Raw genomic sequence first — 14,903 nt, 5'->3', positions numbered from 1 at the left:
TCACATTAAGGCTAACAGGGAGGCAGGTATGACTGTCGCTGCTGTAATTAGCGCAGGACGGGCTTTTTGCTTTTAGGCTGGTTCGGGTTATCATTTCTCTCCAAGGGATTATTACAAGGTACGTTTGAACGTACATGGAATTTGCTGTGGTGTATTATGGTGCCAACATAAACAACATAGAAGAAAATAAGTTGTTGGAGAAGGTACAAAATATAACAATGTTATATATTTAAAAAATTAAAATATTTGGCATAAAAATTAAAATAAAGACAATTACACACCATATATAAATATATAGATATAAAAAAAAACGTAGTACAATGAATATAGGACAACATATGACAAACTGTGTGTGTGTGTGTTCAGTTTGTGTAACCCTCTTCTTCATCCCTGGTTCAGATTCTATTCGGATCCCCTATGGTACCAAGCTTTCCCTGTACATGTCTAAGGATGCTGAAGGTACTGCAGGACTTTTCCCCACATGCTCATGAAAATAACGCTCATAACGCTAACCCCACTCACATGCAAAAGCTCCCAGAGTGCACCACCCTGTCTGCTCCTCGGCGGCATGTTGACTTGAACGTTGGGCGAATGTTAAGTGAACATTATGTCTTCCCCATCCCCTCCCCCCACCTCCTTTCTGTCTTAACTAATTAAAGAATTACAGCGAGGGGTAGAGTTAGAGGGAGGTGATGGAGTGCAAAGTGAAAAAGTGAGGCAGAGGAGATAACGTCGATCAAGGGAGGAGGGTTTTTTTTAATTACAGGAGTGAGGAGAGGTTGGGGGGGGATGCAGAGAAGGTATGCATGAGAGAGAAAGGGAGGGGTTGTGTACAAGCTTGGGAGAGAAGAAGGAGGGAGAGAAGAGGAAGGAGAAGACACGTCTGCCGCAGCATGATTTACAGATTGCACTGTCGCTATGGAGACTTTTGTCAGCCCACTCTTCGATCCAAAGTCCAAACAGCGGTGCCACAATCTGGGAGGGGGGGAGAGGTAGAAGGGGTGCTGACAAAAATCCCATCCTCTAACTGCCTGCCGTATCTGCTCCTTGGGGAGGGTTTCATGATGTAATCGCATCAGTAATGTGAACAAGATGATGGTACTGATGTGGCTGCGACCAAACGCCTGCAGCGAAACCCCCCCCTGCAGGGGAAGAATTCGACTCCAATTAGTGCAAAAAACACCCCCAATATTTATATTTGATTCCATGCAGAGTGACACTTCCCCCGGTCCAGAAGCGCATGTGGAATATATTGATCTGAGGGATTTGTATATTCCAAAATAACTGCATGCTTTCCCCCTTCACATTATTGCCATTCCCACTGTGTGACAGCGCGGGTGCAGGAGAGAGGATCTGTAACAACAGGAACACAGTTTTCTTGTCAAACATCAGCTGTGACCCTCTGTTTTCCTCCATGGCTGTTCACTCACCTCTCACCCGCTGACATTTCAGAAGAGACAGTCGTCTTTGTGCGACGCTGTAGCCTCCGCATCAATTCATCCGTGTTTCTATCAGCCTGCCTCAAAAGAAGCAGAGTTTGGCTGCTCAATTGCAATACTGCTCTCATGTGGCACGATTCGTTCACTGCACATTGGCACACTGCTGCAGATCATGAAAACTACATTTATTGTGTCCCAAACTGACTTTTAAGCCTTTATATCCTCACTGAATAATAGATGGGCTGCTATAAATGGCTACAACTGAACAGTTAGCTCTCTGTAGAAAGGATGATTAATTTTAAGATCACATGCTGTTTCGGTAAATAGGACTATTAATCACTTCAGAGTGTCTTCGTGTGAATATGGAGGGTTAGTTTATTTTATCAGCTCATCAACTTAGTCTCAGTCACAAAAAAGGGCATTTTGCAAATAATTTTGATTGATTTCTACCATCCTAGCGAGACATTATTTGCGATTATCTTTTACTGTGCTATGAAAATCCACTAGAAAACTTGCTCGACATCAGTTTATCCTTCACGCTCAACACTCTGGACCTTCTTTATTGGTGCATTCAAGGACTTTATTTGAAATACATGAAATAACCAGTCATGTTATGATTTCAACAACCTCCGCAGGACGTTTGCTTGTGTTTGTGAAGTGAGCACATGAGAGTAATGTTGAAGGGTCCTTGAATGCACCACCAAGAGGGTTTCAAAGGAATAGTTTGACATTTGGAAATATAATTGCCAAGGATTACATGAGGAGGTTGATATCATGTCTGTCCTGGTAATATCAAGATACATGAAAAGGGTAATTAGTATCAGCAAGGGAAACATCTAGCCCCAGTTTGTTTCTCTTATTTATTAGCGTTTTATTCAAAAGATGTAAGCCAATGTTTCTATTAAAGGTAAATACCTAATGCATTGACAAGAGTCAATGGCACCTATTTTACACGTGCGAGAGTGTTCACCATTTTCTTATTTAGCTCTCTGCAAGGAATAAAAAAGGAAATATTTACGAAAATGTCAAACAATTATAAGAAATAGTCTCTAATCTCAATTTTGTGTAATTTCGGCAAAGAGTAAGTACAATGACAGTATATGTATAGGCATGCTATTCCTTTTTTGTTTGAGTTTTTATATCAATTTGCCATCCGACTGATTTGATCCCAAAAAGTGTTGTATTTTCAAATCTTTTTTGACTTTTTATTCTAAGTCCTAATATATATGCTTTATAGGATACTAGCTTATTATAATCGGACTGGTAAACCCAGTGCATGGACATAAGTCAGAATGATCCTCGTTACCGGACAGACTTCATGTAACGCTTTGCAATACATAAATAAAAATGTTTCCCAAAACTTCAAGCTATTTCGAGAAATAGTCACTACTCCCAACTCATTGCCATGCAACGGCAATATAATTTCTCAAAATTGAAAGTGTAAAAAGTCTGTGAAGATGTGCTTTTAATAGAAATGCAATAATGTCGCTAATAAGCTAAATAATGCAAAAACACTTATGTGCTTGAAGCGGCAGAGTTTCATACATTTCTCATTAACTGCTACACACGTCTCACCCTTTATATGTGTCTTTTCCCCGACACTATTCCCACCTTTGCTCTTTTTATTCCTTGTTCATATCTTGTCACCTGACTCTCCCCGCTGCTCTCTCCTCTTCCTCCCTTCTTCTCTCCCTCTGGTCTCCCGCCCTGCAGGTGAATCAGCATGTAAGCACATGTTCAAGATCCCTCTGTGTAACCTCGTGGGCCGGAGCATTGAAAGACCCCTGAAGTCCCCTCTGGTCAACAAGGTGCTGACCACGCCGGCCCCCACCATGCTTCCCCCCACTGCCCTCATCTCCGCCACACACTCCCTCTCCCTGTCCCGCATGGAGATCAAGGAGATCGCCAGCCGCACACGGAAGGAGCTGCTCGGTAAAGATGAAATAACACACTTAGTTTTATTTATTTTCTATAATGTCAAAACATTAATCCTGGTGTTAAGCAGTAGTTTTGCATATTGGGAAATATTCAAATATAGTTGGATTATCAGATCAATACCTTGTCATTTCTGCATGCATGAAACCACAGCACCTGTTAGCTAGCTTAGCATAAAGACTGGACGCTGAGGGAAAGAGCTAGCCTGGCTCTATCTAAAGCTAGCAACAACTCTAATGCTCATCATTAAACCTGTTATTTTCTGAAAAAACTGGATATAAAAAAAGATTTTTATGCTTCTTTATTCCTTTTTAGTTTGAAAGTTTAACAAACCACATGTTAATGGTAATGATAAATAGCATCTGTTTCTGTTTATTCACTTCTTTTTTCTTTTTTTTTACTTTTTTTTATTCCACAAAATGATAACATACATGGAGATGTACATACAAATCACACCCGCCTCAGTTTACAGTGCACTCCAATCTACACGTTATTGCTCACATACACATACACATTACCCCTTTCCTTCTAAGTATTGGCAAATTATACATACAGACATTCATTTAAATTAAATAAACTTTTTCTCACATGTAGCTCTTTTGCTCAATGTTAATACATTATAAAACTGTTTTAAATAGATTTGTATCTTCTTTTGTCTTCAATGTATGATAATGATAGTTATAGAGTTTTAGCATTGTTAGTAGGGGGGGTAGGAAAAGGCCAGGCTAACTGTTTTGACTGGTCAAATGAACATATTCCCCAGAAACGTTTTTACTATTCTATAGATTTAACATATTTCCTGTTACCTCATACTAACGAAGGCTTGACAGAGGAGCCGAGTGGGAAGTCAGACAGTGGGACGGTCAAACAGAGGAAGATGAGCAAGAAGAACACGGAGGAAGAGCCCAAAGCACGAGCACTGACGTCAACAAACAGTGACAGGTGTGGTGGAAAACACTGTTCATGTTAATGCTCTTCATTTTGTAGCCTAAAAATATTGTTTATTAGCTCATAAGAAAATTAGCTGATCAGAGTTTGTGATGTCATGTTTTTTTGGCTTGTGTTAAGCCAATAACCAACCAAGGTAACCCCCCCCCCCTATCACCTGAATCTCCTCCTAGCACCATTGTGTTATTTTTAACCAATCACATCACAGAGTGGCGTGGGGAGGGGCTCCTTATTTTCATCTAAAGTAACAGACAGAGAATCAGCACTTTTGAAACAGGGCTGAAACAGATGGGATTATGGGATTACAATGATCTGTTTGGTATTTCAAGCCAAACACTTCAGAGACAAGTTTTGTATATATCTGAGAACTATAATATATTGATGAAAAAGAGTATAATAGGGTACTTTAATGTACATTTTAAATAATAATTCTATGCCCCCCAGGTTAGCCTCAGAGTCTGGAGAGGCGGAGCTGGACATGCAGCTGCACTGTACGTCCGCTCCGGAGGTGGAGCCGGAGAAGGTGGTGCTGCTGACGGAGAGCCCGCCTCTCGCCAGCGCCTTCGCCCTCTCCACATCCTTCGAAGAAGACGTCCTGGACCTAAAATGAAGACAATCCCACCGTGCACTTCTCTGCCCCCCCACTCCCATACTGTCACCTTTATTTCATGTTTTGGTTGGTTTGCTTTTGTTGAATTATTTTTTTGTTGTTGATTATATCCTTGTATATTGGGTCTCCCCATTCGTCAGACAAGATGGGTGCAGCGGGGGGTGAGGATGTGTTCGTTTGTTTCCGCGAGCAAGTCTTTCAGCCGCTGTGTGTTTCGGGTGTTTGTGTGGCCCCCCCCACAGCAAATAACCCAAAGAGGCGTTGAGGCTGTGTGAGCTGCCGCAGTTTATTCAGAGCTCTGCAACAGCCTTGAGGTAATGTTAAAGGTTTGATCACAAACCACACACTGAATGTAAATCTGCGCACCGAGGCACGACGTAAATCTCACAGAGCCCTCTGAAGTTACTAGAGCTTCATATGTGTTGTATATTATGTGATATTTCCTTTACAACTGTTGTATGATATGCATATATGTATGTGTACATCTGTTTATAGATGGAGTGCATACACAGTGACGGGCATGTATGCCTGTCATGCCTGTGATGCATATTTATAGATATTATAGAAAAAAATCATTTTATTCCCATATTTAGTAAAAGTAGGATGTGTTATGCTCTCTGCACATATTAGTCCTTATTCTTCTCCTTATTCACAGTATACAGGTAGACAGGGCTGGAGGCAAAGTCTCCCACAAGTGCCATTTCCCAGCATCCTCCACTGAAGTACACCTCTTAACAGCCACCGAAATCTGGTGTCTTGAGAGTAGCAGCCATGATTGTAGTCCTATATGATTACTATGGTGTCCCACATCTCCATTCAGTTTGAATTCACCTACAGGAGGCACTCTTTTAAAGCCACACAGAGTGAGACGTCCTTACTTCTGCATGACCTGCCTTTGCTACATGTATTAAGACTCCTGCACCAAAAAAAAATCTTCTTTGGAAGCCACGAGGTCTGTGATATCATAACAGAGCAGCATAAAGCAAACCGAGATGAGAGAAAAAGTGTGGATGTTTTACTAGACTGTCCTGTGTCTGTAAAAAGAATTGTAGACAAAACTACACATTTGAAATACAAATCTAAAGTTCAAACACAGAAAGAAACGGTACAAATACTTTAGCTAATAGTAAACTTCGAACTGCAGTCCCTATATAAGGCTTTAATTAAGGCAGTGCAAGGGTTTAAGTGATGACAATAATGCACACACTCAGACATAAACTATTCTTCATACACTTACAGCGGCCCTATTGTGCTTTTTGAGGGGGGGTTCTCTTTCCTGTAGTATGGTGATTAGGTTTTTGTCCATGTAAATGGTCTGCAAAGGCTAAAATCTCAAAGACCCCTCGAGAGGGAGTATCTCCCCGTGATAAGCTAAAGTGCGGACATCTCCAATCACAACAGAGCCGGCAAACTAACCAATCAGAGCAGACTGGACTCTGGTTTCAGACAGAGGGTGAAAAGAGGTGCTGCAGCACAGGCAGTATGAGAAAAATAAAGAGCTTTTTGAACATTAAGGCATGGAGACATGTCCCAGGAGAGGCACAAAATACAAATATGAACCTGAAAATAAACATAATTGGGCCCTGTTCAGTTTTAAGTACTCATTTTCATTTCAAGCGCTTTGAGCACCAGGAAAAGCGCTTTATAAATGTAATGTATTATTATTATTATTAAAATACTTATTTTGAAGCCTTTCATTGCACTTGTATTCTCTAGTACACATTTTCTTTTCCTTTGCACCTCAGATATTTACATACGTCTTGTCACAACGCTGAATTTAACATAAAATAGGGGGAAATGTCTAAGTGATGGACACTAGACAGTCTGTAAAACCGGAAGAGAAGTCTTTAAACATCCACTGGTGGGCGAGGCATCAGACTGGGAGCAGTGGTTCTGCTGATAGGAATGACAGCGCCCCTCTGTGGTGGTTTCTCTCACAGCAGCCTTCAGATCTTGCATGAGCCTCCTCTTCTTTCTCCTCACGCCTCTCCTCCTTTCTCCTGCTAGTCTCAGTGTGAACCCTGCAACACTATAACATAACTCAGAAAAACTAAAAAGGGAAGAAGAAGAAGAACGGGGGGATTTTTTATAAAAAGGTACTTTAGTGTTTATTACTCTGAGTGTGGGATGCCTGGCAGTTTGTTTGTCACACTGCTTCTCCCACTTTACGATGTTTCTCCTGTATTTCTGTCGAGTACTCTTTGTTCCTACCTCCCCTTGGCATTTTCACAGTTTTTTGTTTAGTTTTATTTGTATTTGAATCTATATATTTACTGTTTAGACTGTTGCTAAACCTCTCTGTGATATCAAAACGAAAGAAAAATTAACAAAAAAAACACCAAGTGTCTTAAAATATTGTATCGCCATCGTTTTTAATGCCAAGTACTACTTGTAAATGTTTGTGTATCAAATGTGGCCTCAAATGAAACAACTATATTATTATGATTATTATTTGAGCAATTATTTTAAACAAGTGCTGTAGACCACTGCTGTGAAAGTAGTCGATTCTGTTCATTGATATGTAATAAATATTTATGAAATTTGATCTGTTTGGGTATTATTTGTTAGCGTTTGTAGTTCTCATATTTTAACAAATGTTATATTGTACACTCATAGGCAAACTGCACACACGTATGCAAACACTCAAAATAATTGTATTTTTTTGCATGTTGTAGGCTACTTTGCTTTTTTTGTTTACTTTTGTTGAATATATAGCCATTCTACGGTGGCCCTGAAGTGCAAGACACCACAGCATTTCACAAAACGCCACAGCATTTCACAAAACACCACAGCATTTCACATTGGACGGAAAGGGTATTCCTTTAGGGAGAACACTTCTTGTTTGTGATTGGACAGAGCCAGCCAGAGAAGCACTGCTGTGATTGGTTGTTTTTGCTGCCAGTCAAGAAATGACGCTTCGTGATTGGTTAACACCCGACAGCGAAATATGTCCCAACACATTAGCCGTTAGCACACACTCAGATCTCACAGCTCCTCATATCTGTTCAGAAACTGGACACAATTGTTAAACATGTACAAACCACAGACTGTCTATGTCATGGTGAATACATTCGCTGCTTTATTTATGTCTGTACAGTATGACTTTGTTGTGAGTGTGGACGGAGCAGCAACAGGTTAGTTTAACCTGATGGGTCCGATTCCATTCAGAAAACACGCATTTTAAAAGCTTTTCGCCTGCCGTCTTATCCGCAGACTTGTCAAAGCGTTAATTCATGGTTTTTACTAACCGTTATCAGTATGTAGTTACTTCGGCATCACTTTGAAACGTGTATTACAATTAAATCACGGTAAAATATGTTCATTTTGTTGTTGTTGGTATCTCCCATAGAATTTACATGGAGATACGCCCCGCCCCCTCTCCAGCGCCTCTTGTTTGAATGACAGAGCAAACCGAGCAAACACAGCTGACAGCCGCGGTGAAACTCGAGCGATTGGGTGGTCTACCATAGTATTTACATGGAGATAAGCCCCTTAAAAACCATGAATTAATAAAGCATTAATTCTGTGTTTACTCCTGTCATTCAAACAAGACTCTGGAGAGGGGGCGGGCCGTATCTCCATGTAAATCCTATCGGAATCGGATCGATTCTTTCACACACACATACGGGTATTGGGCCGAGCGCGACACCGTACTTCCGGTATCCGCCGTTTTACGCGAGGTGCAAGCAACCGTACACCGTCTAGGTGTTGCTAAGCTTCAGGTACTAAATATCATAGTCTATTGCCTTAATCAATATCTAGTCAACTCTAAAATACCACATATATGCAATGGCATGATAATATTATTGTGACAAGTGGGGTATTCACCTGGTGGTTCCAGAAATTAGACGAAGATGCAGCCAAAATCGACGAAGGCCACTGTCGTTTTTCCATACATCTGCAGGCAGTCTGTAAGGGCAATCCGACAACCCACACAGCTCTAGTTTACGCTGGTAACGACCTAGAGCAGGGGTCTTCAACTAAAATTCAACGAGGTCCAGTTAGAGAAAATCTCCCCATGCAAAGGTCCGGAACATCAAAATGTCTAAGTTGCTTCATGAATTAGTGTGATATATATTGAAGTGACCTGTAGCTTTATCAACGTCTGCATGTAATCAACAACTGACTGTCAATCAAATAAAGAAAGTACAATTCAAAAACAACAATATTTATTGTCAATTAACATTACTTAAATACTGTGGATATGTGTAATGTTTAAATATTGAAGTTAAATGCATCAATGTGGTGCACTTTGAGAGCAACATTAAGAGATCTATGGATACATCTCTCAACACCCATATGAAACAGAACTGTAGCATATTTTCCTTTTTGGATATTTTACAAATCACTCCCCTTTTAAACTCTATTCTTGTTATTTTTAACAACTTTTTTGTTGCTGTCATATAGTATTTTATACCTGTTTTTCATTTAGTCTCATTAACTATAATGATCATATCAAGGTGTGCCTTAACCTCACTGAGCTGAGGTTATTTGAGCCTCTCAGGAGATAGCTCTCTTCCACCTGGTTGTAGAAAAGCTCTTTAAATTCGTTAGCATAGCTAGCTAACCAGATGCTAATAACAACAGATCGCCACTGTGCTTACAACTAAAGACACAGCCACGCAAACACTGCGGCATGTGTACGGCTCCTTATGGGTATTGCAATATGTTAAGGGCTGGAGCGGCGTTCCGGTGCTCTCTGTCAGCACTCCTTTCAGACGAGACGTATACCACGTGAAGACACGTTACGCTCGTGTTGTGTTCATGAACCTGTCCTTGGCCAGGAAAAACAGGTACTCGCTTGTTTAATTATTTTTGCGGTCTAGATTTCTTCTTCTTTTTTGAAGTGAGAAGTTGTCCATCTGACGGACGGACTCCCTCCCCCCCCCCCCACCCCCAAAACGAAAACTCTTCGGTTCTCCACGAATTACGCAAGTCACCCAAATCAGCGTTACAAAAGCGGGAGGCGCCGAAAAATCCCCTATTAATGTATTGATTATAGCTCCGGGTCCGTATAGGTCGGCCTCTGGGTCCGGATCCGGACCGCGGTCCGCCTGTTGCCGACCCTTTACCTAGAGCACACCCCTTAAGTCCAGAGATGTAATCCGAAGACATGCAGCGATTTCTTCGGTCGTTAATTCAGAAAAAAAACCTAGTGCGCTCTGCCTGGCTACGTTAGCTAGCTGTTTATATTTGCACTTCCAGGATATTTGCACCTCCAGGAAAATGGCGTATTTATATGTATTTATATATATATATATATATATATATATATATGGCGCGTGTTGCATTGTGGGTAGCTCGTGACGTCACTGTGTGTGAAAGAATTAGGCTAACTAACCTGTAGCTGCTCCGTCCACACTCACAACAACGTCATTCAGACATAAATAAAGCAGCGACTGTATTCGAAATGACATAGACAGTCTGTGTTTTGTATATGTTTAACTTTTGTCCAGTTTCTGAACAGATATGAGGAGCTGTGAGCTCTGAGTGTGTGCTGCTAACAGCTAACGGCTGATGTGTTGGGCCAATCACGCAGCGTAATTTCTTGACTGGCAGCAAAAACAACCAATCACAGCAGTGCTTCTCTGGCTGGCTCTGTCCAATCACAAACAAGAAGTGTTCTCCTAAGGAATACCCTTTCCGTCCAATGTGAAATGCTGTGGTGTTTTCTGAAATGCTGTGGTGTTTTCTGAAATGCTGTGGCGTTTTGTGAAATGCTGTTGTGTTTTCTGAAATGCTGTGGTGACTTGCACTTCAGGGCCACCGTACATTGCTATTCCTAATGCTTTTTTATTCTCATCTGCACAACTTGTGTCTTTTTCTGTTGTGTTTCTACTGCTTTGTTTTATTGTGCAAACAAATACTATCTCACATCTCATATATTTCTCAGGAGACTTGGAGACAGTGAGACGTCCAACAGAGTTGTTAATTAATTGAGGAATAATCTTCCCTGTTTCCTGCAGAGCAGCTGACACAGGCAGATGTTTGGAACAAATGGGAAGCAGACAGACAGTGAGGTGTCTGAAGAGGTGTTTGATACACTGTTTGAGAGGGAGCCATGTGATGGAAAACAAACAGACAACAAGCATCGATGCCATTGTTGTGTGATTGCAATCTTAGTTCAGACAAACACAAAATCAGTAGTTCAGATAAGCTTGTATCTGCTGAAATGGAAACAGTCATTCATGCAATTGTAAGGTTATATCCTGTCATGGCTACTTTAATGCAACTTGTATTAATGAACTGTAACTCCTGTTTGCAGCTTGTTTTAAATTATGCTGCAGGATTTTCAAGAATAATATAAAACAAGTCCTTGTTATGTCATGATCCAGTGCCTCCATTGGACAAACTTATTTGTATTGAATTTTTTCCAAAAGTCCAAACTCTTTCTAATCTCATTCATGTGACATCAATTAATTAAGTTACTAGCTTCTTTGAGCACCAGGAAAAGCACTATAAAAAAAACATAAATTATCATTTGTTATGTATTCCTAATCAAGGCAGCATTATATTACTGCCCTCATGATACGCCAATTTTGTAAGTTTTATTATGAATATTGTTATGAATATTCAGCAGTTCCTTTATTAAAACGTCTCATTTATTTTCAACTGCTTCCAAGCTATGTGCATGACCTAATGACTCCAAATCAGTGAAGCATCATAGTATAGACAAGTAGGACACAACTCGGCTCTTTTCTTTTTAATTAGTGTGAATGCTGTTTACAGCATTCCACTATAGTACTTCAAAACTTTATTCTTCCCCTTATTATTTCAGCCAATACTTTGGCTCTCCATAACTTCAGCTTATTTTCAGCTACAGAAACCATTCAAATATTAAACTATTCAGCCTGTTCAGGAATCAATGGGAAACCTTCAACTTTTTCAAAATATTTCATACTTTTTGAAATATTCAGCTTTTTAAACTCTTTTTTTTACATTGAAGTCAATGGGAGATGCCTTCAAATCAGCCAATACTTTAGCTCTCCATAACTTCAGCTTATTTTCAGCTACAGAAACCATTCAAATATTAAACTATTCAGCCTTTTCAGCAATTGATAAGAAACCTTCAACTTTTTCAAAAATATTTCATACTTTTTGAAATATTCAGCTTTTTAAACTATTCTTTTAACATTGAAGTCAATGGGAGATGCATTCAAATCCTGTTTTCCTACACTTTGCGCCAAATGCATCTCCTTCCACATAATTTCAGCCAGACCCTTCATTCCAACTTTCAAATGACCACAAGACCTTCAGCTATTCAAACTTGACTTTTACTTTTGATATCTTTTAAACATTCTGAGATATTGAATTTAGTTTGGAGCTTGGTAGAGAGGCATTTTTCAGATTTGTACATTAGAGTGGATGGGAGCAGCTCGTTAACTCTAGAGTGCTTTGATCTCAAAACAGAGTGCAGGACAGCTCAAAATTCTCCCCCAAATTTTTTTTAAACTTGCCATACTTCCCAAACCCTACACTTCTTAAAAAAAATTAAGAAAAAATATTAGACAAAATGCCTCTTCAGGGTATGAAGTGACAACAAGTCCAGCTAGCTCCCAATTGATTCCCTTGTTAAATTGTTCCAGATCTTTCTTCAGAGCAGAGAGAAGTACACTTTAGACAAACTGCTCCCATCTCCACATTGTACACACAAAACCCCAAAAAATACATATATCAGTTCATTGGGGTTCCCTGATGCTCACGGTCTGCTCATTTTTTGATAAGAGCCATAGTTTTTGGTGGCAAAATTGTCAGATATAATCCTCAATGCATTCTTATGGGACTCAGTGCTGCAGTTGGTTGTCATGGTGTTGCTGCGCAGATTGGAGCCACATACACGTGAGTGACATCATCAGAGCATTCTCTCTCTCTCTCTCTCTCTCTCACACACACACACACACACACACACACACACACTCTCTCTCTCTCTCACATACACACACACACACACACACACACACACACACACACACACACACACACACACTGTAGGAGCAGACACAGTTGTGGTGGCTTAAAGCCCAGCTCTGCTCCGCGCCGTCCGTTAGATGAGCCTGGTCAGATTAATAAGAAAAGGAGTTCAAAACACCGGCATAAAAGTTATAACAATAATCTCATTTTAATGGTAAAAAGACACAATACGAAAATACAGAGTGCCCTGTAACAGAGCACTCCGGGCTCCCCGCTCTACTGCCGTGCGATACAGATATCGGGACCAGACAGTCAGAAACAGGGGGCACCGTGCATGAATAAACAACAGTATATATGGACATTTTGGGGCGGAGAGTCACTGCTTATCTTCCACCGGATTCTACTCCTTTAATTTCCCAGGGAAGGTTTCACACAAACTATTCTTTCCCAAACAATCAAACATTGTACACAGATATATTACAGTTTTTCTCAATCGCTAAACCCACTATTTAGAATCAAAATTCCTTTCATCAAACCAACAGCACAGCCATCAAAACAGAAAACCATTTCTCTACAACAGTATACCATGTATCATTGATATCACACAAAATGCAGATGCTAAGCAGTGTTTTGTAAAACAGATCACACAATTCTCTCACTGAAGTTACAATGCTCTACACAAACATCAAAAATCTTTTGTGTAACTCATGTCTACAAAACAAAATAATCTTCTCACAGTGGATAACACTTACTCCTCATAAACTTAGACCATAGCTACACTAATTGACACTTGATGTGCAAAATATTAACACTTGTTATCAGTCAATCACCCCATTGAAAAAGGTATAACTGCATGGAATGTACTGTATACCTTACAGTAATGATGTTACTGTTAGCTGATATCAATGACTTTCCTATAGTAATTGTAATTAGTGAGAATCCTATAAAAGACCTCCCTCATTTCAGTAAGATGTTTGTGTGAACAAAATGGCTGATCGAGTAGGTAGAGGAGCTCTGAGAGGAAGAAGGAACCCTGTTGTTCAGCGAGGAAGAGGGAGGGCTGATGTTCACAGAGGAAGAGGGAACCCTGATGTTCACAGAGGAAGAGGGAACCCTCTTGTTCAGAGAGGAAGAGGGAGGGCTGTACGTATGCGTGGTGGAAGAGTTGAAAGGGGACCAATGCGAACAGTAGTTTCGGACAACACCCGTGCAACTATTGTGGACCCCGTCATAAACCATGGCATGTCCCTCAGTGAGGCTGGCCAAAGGGTTCAGCCCAATATACGGAGATCAACAGTGGCATCCATTATTAGGATCTCCAGGCACGAAAATAGGTAAGCTACTGTAACCCTTTTTTACAGCACTTCATGCATTTCTATTTTTATGTAGGTTTCGATCACTGTTTTTATATTACAGTACATAACATTCTCAAATATGTATTGATAGAACTGAAAGAGCACCCCGCTCTGGTGGCAGAGGAAAGGCCTTTACTCCAGAACAAGAGTCTGCCATTGTTGATATGGTTGTGGCCAACAATGAAATCCGCTGAAGGGAGATTCAGGCCAGAATAATTGCAGACCAGGGTGTCTTCAGTAACATTGCATCTATAAGTGTTGCAATCATTGACCGGGTGTTAAAGAGGCACCACCTCAGAATGAAACAGATCTATAAGGTTCCTTTTGAACGCAACTCTGACCGTGTGAAGGAGTTAAGGCACCGGTATGTACAGGTAAGGACCTCAATCACAGTGATGGCTTGCCTATATTTTTAGTAAGTCAGACTGCTTACAGTAATGTAAAACGGTCCTCTGTTTGTTTCATTTTCTTTAGTGAATGATGGAGCTGGAAGGCAATGCATTACCACATGTTTTTCTATATGTGGATGAAGCAGGCTTCAACCTCTCCAAAGTGAGGAGACGTGGGAGGAACCTTATTGGGCAAAGAGCAACAGTCTTTGTTCCAGGCCAAAGGGGAGGAAACATAACATTGTGTGCGGCTATCTCGACACAAGGCGTCCTTGCTCACATCCCTGTAATGGAAGCATATAACACGCAACGTGTC

The 14,903-nt window shown here is 40.5% G+C and overlaps 1 protein-coding gene across 1 annotated transcript in view; it reads left to right on the top strand.

Moving 5' to 3' along the window:
• The window catches only part of garnl3 (GTPase activating Rap/RanGAP domain like 3), a 94,347-nt gene extending 86,870 nt beyond the window's left edge, over positions 1-7,477 (top strand). The window contains exon 31 of the mRNA XM_034095359.2: positions 4,767-7,477. Coding sequence (XP_033951250.1) covers positions 4,767-4,932 — 166 coding nt within the window. The 3' untranslated portion in view covers positions 4,933-7,477. The remainder of the gene's footprint in view (positions 1-4,766) is intronic.
• The last annotated feature ends 7,426 nt before the right edge of the window (positions 7,478-14,903 follow it).

The sequence above is a fragment of the Pseudochaenichthys georgianus genome, chromosome 12 (genome assembly GCF_902827115.2).
Source record: "Pseudochaenichthys georgianus chromosome 12, fPseGeo1.2, whole genome shotgun sequence".
NCBI lineage: Eukaryota > Metazoa > Chordata > Actinopteri > Perciformes > Channichthyidae > Pseudochaenichthys > Pseudochaenichthys georgianus.
Note: the sequence above shows the minus strand (reverse complement) of the source record. Positions and strands in the feature narration are given on the sequence as shown.